The 8,532-nt window shown below is 53.2% G+C and overlaps 1 protein-coding gene across 3 annotated transcripts; it reads left to right on the forward strand.

The window, feature by feature from the left end:
• Nucleotides 1-2,712: 2,712 nt before the first annotated feature.
• On the forward strand, nt 2,713-7,747 carry CUNH19orf25 (chromosome unknown C19orf25 homolog). 3 transcript variants are annotated; one of them, XM_036240584.1, is made up of 3 exons: nt 2,713-2,777; nt 2,941-3,072; nt 6,089-7,747. In XM_036240584.1, the coding sequence occupies exons 2-3, from the start codon at nt 2,943-2,945 to the stop codon at nt 6,301-6,303; spliced, it is 345 nt and encodes a 114-aa protein (XP_036096477.1). In that variant the 5' UTR covers nt 2,713-2,777; nt 2,941-2,942; the 3' UTR covers nt 6,304-7,747. The 3 variants fall into 3 exon arrangements, with proteins under 3 accessions (XP_036096477.1, XP_036096476.1, XP_036096475.1); XM_036240582.1 differs by having other exon boundaries at nt 2,761-2,822; XM_036240583.1 differs by having other exon boundaries at nt 2,758-3,072.
• Nucleotides 7,748-8,532: the final 785 nt, after the last annotated feature.

The raw sequence follows: 8,532 nt of genomic DNA on the forward strand, positions 1-8,532 counted from the left end.
GAGGCCACCCCTGTCACCACCCAGTCCCAACTGCTGGCTGGACCCTGGAGACATATGAATAAGACAGCCAATGTGCGCCTTGGCTTAGCCCTCTGGTGGGCACTGCTGCCTGACTCCTTCGATCAGTGCCCCGGGGTGAGAACTTGCCCCTGGAAGGCCCTGACTAGACACCAGACCTGCAGGCATTGGGTGGCCTGTGTGGAATCCTGCAACCTGGACTTGGCAGGTCCAGGTGAAAGAGAGAGAGAGGTCTAGTTACTCAGTTGGAATGGGGGTGGGGTGGGATGGGACAGAGGCCAGGCCACAACCATGACCACCATCCCTTCTTTGCCCCAGAATCTGGGGGAAGGTGGAGGGAGAGCCAGTGACACTATCCAGTCTTGGGCACCCTGTGCCAGGGTGAGTGACCTCAGAGTTTGCAAATAAAGGTTGAATAGGTGTCAAGTCTGTAGTCTCCTTTGGGGCCCAGGCAGGCCCCCTACTCCCTGTCATGATTAGGTTTTCCTTGTGCCCTGCTTGAAAATCGTCTTCTCTGGTCATCAGCTCCTGGGGGATCCAGCAACCCACAAAGGAAAGGTTAGTCTGGGGTCCGGAGACCCTAGCTGTGGGGGTGGGAATGGGTGGGGCCTCCTAGTGATATACATGCTTTGAGCGCCAAGCTTCTGGGACCCAGCCCACATTCCCTCTTTCATCCTGTTGACACAGACAACTAGCAGAAGAGGGCCTGAGCTTCCAATAATTATATTCTATTCCCTGAAGGTCTTCAGGAAGCTGAGAGAATTATGGGCCAGAGGTACTTTGCTCTCATCCCCCATGGCCTCAACATCCCCATTTTTAAAGTGAGTCTCCCACCTTTCTGGAACAGAAAGAGGATCCTGAGGTGGGGTAGGAAAGGGGATACAGAATGAGCTATTAAATGTCCCTCTGTCCTCACACATGCCAATTGGGTGGGGACATGTTTGTCCCAATGTTCAGAGTGGGGAGGGGACTTCCACAAGGAAGTGAAGGCTGCCCTGTGCCCTTGACTATAGGGCTTCACTCAGGCTGGAAAGAGCAGACCTCACCTGTTGTAGGAGTCCATAGACCCCAGAAATTACCCCCTTTTGTAGCCCTGGGAACCTGGGAATTTGCCCTGCCACTGGGCTCAGGTTGCCCAATTTCAAGCCTTGAAGGGAAAAAGGCTCTGTTGAGGGCTTTGCAAATAGGCATCGAGAGACTGCTGCCTCCCAGCACTTGGAACCAGATACTGTCATAGACCTCTGACCTAGATTTGTCTGGAGGAGGAGACGTGGGTGCCCAGATGGGCCCACTAGAAGCAGGTGGCCAGCAAGGAAAGAGAGAGCCACATCTCCCTCACCAGATACCCTCCCAGTCCTGCCCACACACCCAGAATCTCACCCCACTCAGTCTCTAGCTCTGGATTTAAGCCTGAGGGTGAGCCCAGCCCTAGCAGGGCTAGGCTGTGTGTCCAGGGGCACCTGGCCTCCCTCTTGGAGTCTCAGTGGCCTCACCTGTGCCACAGCACCAATAGCACCTGTGTCATCAAATGCTTGCAAGGATCACGAGAGGCAGTTTTCCTGCCTGGCACACAGTAAGCACCCAAAATGCACCAACTTGAGGCAGCCCCTTGGGAAAAAGTTGGGCAGTTTCACAGGCATTAAACACAGTTACCAAGAGACCCAGTAATTCCACTTGAAGGTACATAGCCAGGAAAACTGAAAACAGAAGTCCACACAAAAACCTGTAAAGTGTTGAAGTCCACAGCAACAGGATTCACAATGGCCAAAAACAACCCAAGTGTCCATCAGCAGATGAACAGATAAACACATGGTCCCTCCATGCATTGGAATATTACTCAACTATGAAAAGGAGTGAAGCACTGACACTCATACAACATGGATGCACTTTGAAACCATGATGTTCAGTAAGAGAAGCCAGATACCCGGATACCCAAGGCCACATAGTGTGAGATTCCATTTATGTGAAATGTCCAGAACAGACAATTCCAGAGAGACAGGAAGTGGATTAGTGGGTTGGGGTGGAGGGGGTGGGGGTTGTAACTGCTAATGAGCTTCTCTTTGGGGTGATGCAAACGTTCTAGAATTAGACTGTAGTGGTGGTTCCGCAAACCACAGAATTGTATACTTTAAACAGGTGGACTTCTATAGTATATAATTTACATTCAATAAAGCTGTTAAAAACACACACACACAAAAATCGCCCTATGCTCTGGGCCTGTCTATTCTAGCCAAGATGGCAGTCCAGCACTACCCACAGAGTGGGGAGGGGGTTTTAGAGGTCAGAGGGAAGACGTTGACCCAGATCCAGCAGGCGAGATGCTGTCCAGTTGGTGGCGGAATGTGTCCTGGTCCCTGGCCACCTTGCTGGTAATTGGCGCAGTTAGCATTCACTGAGCGCTCATTGTGCACCAGGCCACCATCTGTGGACAAGAACTTTGTTCCCAGGACAGCTACATGGGTTAGGGGTTGCGTACCCTTTTTGCAGAAAACCGGGCCTGTGATGTTTTGTTATGCAAGGAGAGAAGTCAGGATTGGACTCCACGCCCAGCCCGGGAGCGCTGATTCTGGTCTCGCCACAGCTCCTTTTGGATCGCACCTGGTCGCTGGAGAGCGCGGCCTCTTTAAGAGAGGGCGTGACCTCAGGACAAGCCGCAGACTAGAGAAAGAGGATGCCGGAAATTCGCCTCAGGGCCTGGAGGGCGGGGCCGCGCTCCAACCGGAAGCAGAACTAGCTGCTTTATGACGCCTGCCGGTCAGGTGAAGCACAGTGGCTGCTGTTTCGGCGGGGAAACTGAGGCAGAGGTGGAGCCCGACGCTGAAGGGGCGGGGCAGGGCTAGTGTGTAGGAATCGCTGGGCGGTAGGAACGGACAAAGGCCAAGAGGTGGACGTCCTCGTAACGCTTGGTTCTCTCGCCTCCAGGGATGGGCTCGAAGGCCAAGAAGCGCATGGTGTTGCCCACTCGCCCGGCGCCCCCCACGATGGAGCAGATCCTGGAAGACGTGCGGGGGGCGCCCGCCGAGGACCTAGTCTTCACCGCCCTGGCTCCGGAAGGTAGGATAGCCCAGGACGGGCAAGGAAGAGGCCGCTCCGAGACCCCAGCTGCGAGGTGCTGGGGGCAGGGGGAGGAGAAGCACACCCCAGCTCCAACCGGTAGTAGCAGGTCCGTTGAAATAGTGGAATTTAGAGCAGAGACTGTGGCACGATCCTTACCCTCTCTGAGCCCCTCTCCTAATAATAAAGTGGGGTGCGTCTTCAGAGGGGCGTGTAGGACCCGGGTCCGAAGCCAAATCCTGCCCGCCGCCTGTTCTGGTAAGGCTAGGAAACTAAGAATGGAGTTTACGGTTTTTTAAATTCTTGGGCATGCGGGGGTATTATTTCCTGACAAGTGGAAATGTTATGAAATTCAGATGTGTGTCTGTAAAGTTGTGTTAGTGCACAGCCATTCCTGTTTGTGAATGTATGGACCTGGCTGCTTTCAGAACATAATGGCAGGTTTGAGTAGTCGAGACAGACTGACTGGCTCTACAAAGCCAAAACTACATATTGTTGGCCTTTTGTGAACAAAGTTGCTCAGTCCCTCCTGGAGAAGATGGTAGCAGGCCAGTGACTAGTGGCTTTGGCCTGGGGTAGTTGGGTGAATTTTGTGTTCTGGTTGATGAAGTTTGCTTATTCATTCAACAAACCTTCATTAAGAACCTATTATGCACTGGGTTCTGTTCTAAGAACTGGAGTGAAGAGGTGAACAAAAGAGATGACAGTGCTGGCCCTTGGGTCATTGGGATCAAGGTAGTAAATATGAGTTTTGTGGGCAATATAAGGTGAGAAATGCTATGGAAAACATTTTTTCAGATTAAGTAATAGTAAAAAAATTCACTTCGTTGCTCCTTGTAGCCACATTTCAAGTGCCCAAAAGACACCTGTGGCTGCTACTATGTTGGGCAGCTCAGATGGAGGACTTTTCCATCACCAGGAATGTTCTGTTGAATGGGCAGCCCCAGGAACATAAGCCTTGTTTATCTCAAGCCTGGGTCATCTGAGGTTTATTGAGCCCAGCTTAAGAATCATAGGCAGTCCGGCCAGTGTGGCTCAGTGGTTGAGCGTCAACCCACGCACCAACTGGTTGCTGGTTGGATTCCCGGTCAGGACACATGCCCAGATTGTGGGCCCGATCCCCAGTGGGGGAGGTACAGGAGGCGGCCAATAGATGTTCTCTCTCATCAATGTTTCTCTCTCTCCCTCTCACTTCTTCTATCTCTCTCTTAAATCAATAATGGGAAGATAAAAAAGAAGAATCATGGGCAGCTCTGGCTGGCGTGGCTCAGTGGTTGGAGCACTGGGCTGTGTGCCAAAGAGTCTCATGTTCAAGTCCCAGTCAAGGGCCTGTACCTGGGTTGTAGGTTCGATCCCCTGCCCCAGTTGGTCAGGGAGTGTGCCAGAGGCAGCCAATTGATGTCTCTCTCTCACATCAATGTTTCTCTCTCTGTGTCTCTCCCCCTCTCTTCCACCTCTAAAAATCAATAGAAAAAATATTCTTGGGTGAGGATTAACCAAAAAAAAAATCATGGATGGACAGGTCCACCAGCATTTGGAGAATGGGAAAATAGGCACAAGCAGAGCTGGGGCCACTCAAGGGAGAGGTGCTTCCTCTGCTGGGCCGTGTTTTTTTTTTTTATCCTCACCAGAGGATATTTTTCCATTCATTTTTAAAGTGGGAGGGAGAGAGCCCTGGCCGGTTTGGCGCAGCGGTTGGAGCGTCGGCCTGCGGTACTGAGAGACCTGGGTTGGGTTCCCGCTAAGGGCACGTACCTCGGTTGCAGTTTGTCCCCGGCCCTGGTTGGTCGTGCGGGTGGCAGCCACTCGATGTGTCCCTTCACATCAATGTTTCTCTCTCTCTCTCTTCCTCTCTCTCTCTCCCGCTCTATCTGAACAAAAAAAATGGAAAAATGTCCTCGGGTGAGGAAAAAAAAAAAAAAAAAAGCCCTGGCCAGTTTGGCTCAGTGGTTAGAGCGTCGGCCTGCGGTCCGGAGAGACCCGGGTTCGGTTCCCGCTAAGGGCACGTACTTAGGTTGCAGTTTGTCCCCGGCCCTGGTTGGTCGTGCGGGTGGCAGCCACTCGATGTGTCCCTTCACATTGATGTTTCTCACTCTCTCTCCCTTCCTCTCTCTCCCTCCCATTCTATCTGTACAAAAAATGGAAAAGTGTTCTCGGGTGAGGATAAAAAAAAAAAAAAGAAAAAAAATAAAATAAATAAAGTGGGAGGGAGAGAGAGAGGGAGAAAGGGAGAGAGAGAACATTGATGTGAGAGAGACACATTGATTGGTTGCTTCCCACACGGTCCCAGGTCGGAGATCGAACCTGCATTTGAGCTACTTGCCCTTGACCGGGGATCGAATCTCTGACTCTTGGGTCCTCAGGCTGACATTCTAACCACTGAGTCAAATGGGCCAGGGCTGGGCTGTGTTCTTATCTAGAACCACACTTAGTCTCCGTGTGCGCTGTCTGGGGTTTCCCACCTTATTACTAAAGCAGGTGGGAAAAAAGTAATTAATAAATACCAGAGTTTCCAGGGCTTCAAGGATGTGACAGCAGACAATAGTCAAGCATGGCAGGCTGCATTGTTCCCATTCACATGGGACCAGGCAGAGTAGAGAGGACCTGGATATGTGTCTGGGTGACCCTGAAGCTGTGCTTTTTCTGCCCTCCTCCCCCCACTCCACCTCCTTCGGCTGGGTACACTGTTGTTAGGAAGTGGAGTCCCCTGGAGACGTGTCCACACCCTCCTACCTTTGCGGCCTCCTAACTACGAGCATTGGATTTTGCAAGGTTACAGGGCTATGAGGTAGTTTTTCAGGAGTAGGAGGTTGATCTTAGGCTTTATGAACAGTAATGAGGGCCAGTGTACTTGGTGGGTCCGTTGTGGGGTCAGTGCCTTTTACAAGAGCGGTGCCCACCCCAAGGCAGGGCCTCTTCCGTGACCCATCCCCTCCAGTCACATGCTTTGCTGTGGGTATAAATTGAGCCTCTCTAAGCCCCATCATCTGACCATTGGTCTGTGTTCTGTTCACAGTCTCCCCAGGCCCGTCCTGGAGGGCTGAAAACCCTGAGCAGCTCTACCAGCAGAGCCGGGCCTACGTAACCACCAACCAGCGGCTAAAGCAAGCAGGTGATGAGCTAAGACAGAGGTATGAGGACCTTCGGCAAGCTGGCCAGGAGCTGGAGCGGGACATCATCCAGGTGAAGCAGGTGGCGCTGTCAGGGGCCGCAACCCCCTTCTCAGGCTGACCTGACCCTCAGTCTTGCCTGAGCATGCAGTCTCCGGACAGTGCACCCCATGGCCTCCTGGAACTTTTGGTCCTGGCCTGGCACACTTCAGACATGGGCCCCTGAGTCCCAGAAACAGATTCTGGGCTCTCTGTTTCATGGCTAAGCCTCACCTTGGTACCTGGAGACCCCAGGGGACAAAGCCTGCCCAGTGTGTTGTTGCAGCAGGGACAGTGCGGAATGAGGAGGGACACCTGCCTCAGCTGGACACAGGCCCCTCACCGAGGTTCACGACAGTCTTTGTGGATGCCATTCACCCCCAGGCTTCTCTTCTGGGGCCTGATTACCATCAGCTTGGATTTGGTGTGGGGCCTCAGAACCCATCCTCCCCTTCCTTCCTTTGGTGACCCTGCTTCACCGATCATCCATTAGATTGGGCCCACCTTTGTGTGAACTGTGGGGCTCCCTGATATTCCAGAAGAGGATGGGGGTTCTATCCTCTCCTTTAGCCCAGTGGCTATGGCCATGTGAGGAGTGATTGTGTAGCAGGGCCCAGATCTGAGATGGGGCCTCCAGTGACCCCAAGCACCTTGATCTAAGGCGTGGGCTCTTTTCTAGGGCAGCACTTGTCCTTCTGGTTCACAGTTGGGGTGCAAGACCAACCTGTTGGCTGTGGGATCCATCAGATGGGAGTGCTGGCCTGGGCTCCCAAGATAGGACAAGCTGTCCATTACTTGCTTGGAGCCCTCCTCATCCAGCCACCTCCATCCTGGCAGACCAGGCTATCTTAGGTGTCCCCACAAAATTCCTCAGATGAAATCCCCACTGCCACCAGCCATCTGGACAGTGCCTCTGTGAGCCACTCTTTTCCAGGTTTCCCCGGGAGCTTAGGGAAGTACCTGGACACACAAGGCAAGTCCTTGACAAGGGTGACCCAGCATCCCCAGGAGATGTTTCTCTTTCCTCTGAAGAAGGGGTATCTGCTTAAACTTGAGAAACCCCTGAAACTTGTTGGGGCACAGGCATTCAGAAAATGCCGGCTTGGCTCCAGTTAGGGTGGTAGACACTGAGATTACACTACCCAGCGCCCCCTGGGTCTACCTGCTAATATCTCAAAGGTACCCTGCTGCCCTGGACTGGGAGGTCACCCCTCCCTGCACATTCTTGGCCTCCAGGTGGGGCCACCTGAGTCTGAGTCTGGGGGCTCCAGAGCACCCTCCCTCCACACCCCCAGGATCAGAGTGAGACACTCTGGTTACCTTCCCCTGTGCATCCACCTGTCTTGAGTCCTCTCCCTGTACAAACCCTGCAGCCCAATCTGCCTCTAGCACATGGACCCAAGGTGGACAATCTGGATGGAAACCAGATTGGTTTCCACAAAGTACTCCAGCCCCTCCCTATTCACACCCATTTGGAAACGGGGCCATGTAGAGCAAGATTCAACAGCTCCATTTATTAAAGGTGCACATGAGACGCCTGGTTCTGTGCCTTTCTTCCACCAGACGATGGCTTTAGGTTGATTGGGGTGGGGGGGTGGGAACAGGGCTCTATGTATTTACACATCTTGTACCACTGTAGGGACCCAGGGCATAGACTCAAGGGGCACAGAGATGGATGAACCAAAACAACTAGGCTCAGGGTGGGGTGCTATGGCCGCTGGCCAGATGATAGGTGGGCAGAGAGGGTGAGGCAGCACTGCACCTGCAGGCATGTTACCCCCAATTCAGCACCCAGCTGGTGGTGGTTGTTCAAGGTCACAGGCTGAGGGTGCTCTGGAGGCAAACAGGGTCCCCTCAGCATGGCCAGGTGGCTGAGCAGCCCTGAAGGGATCAAGGTTTCGTGGGAGATGTCTTTTGGGTCCTAAGATTTTAGTCTTCCAACTCAGGCCTAGAATCAATTGTCCAGTGACTGCCACTCTTCCCAGGGCCCAAAGCCCCTACTGTCCTGCCCTGCACGGTTGTGAGGTGTGGCTGTGCCTCTGTCACAGGAACAAAGAAGGCAAATGTGGCTGCTGGACATAGAGAGGGCATGAGCTCCTGGTGTGCTGGCTGAGATGGGAACTGCCCCCTTCTGAAGCAAGGGGCAGCCAGGGAGGTTCTAGGCCTCTCACCAAGTCACAGCAGCCGCTCTGGCTCTAGAAGTAGCTCTGGGAGTTTTCCTTTTGTCCCACATAGGGAAACTGAGACATAGTCTTGAGAGCACCACCCAGGGTCTCACAGTGCATGGGTGCTTCCACCCCCAGGCCCCATC

This window comes from Molossus molossus, unplaced genomic scaffold (genome assembly GCF_014108415.1).
Source record: "Molossus molossus isolate mMolMol1 unplaced genomic scaffold, mMolMol1.p scaffold_m16_p_4, whole genome shotgun sequence".
Classification (NCBI taxonomy): domain Eukaryota; kingdom Metazoa; phylum Chordata; class Mammalia; order Chiroptera; family Molossidae; genus Molossus; species Molossus molossus.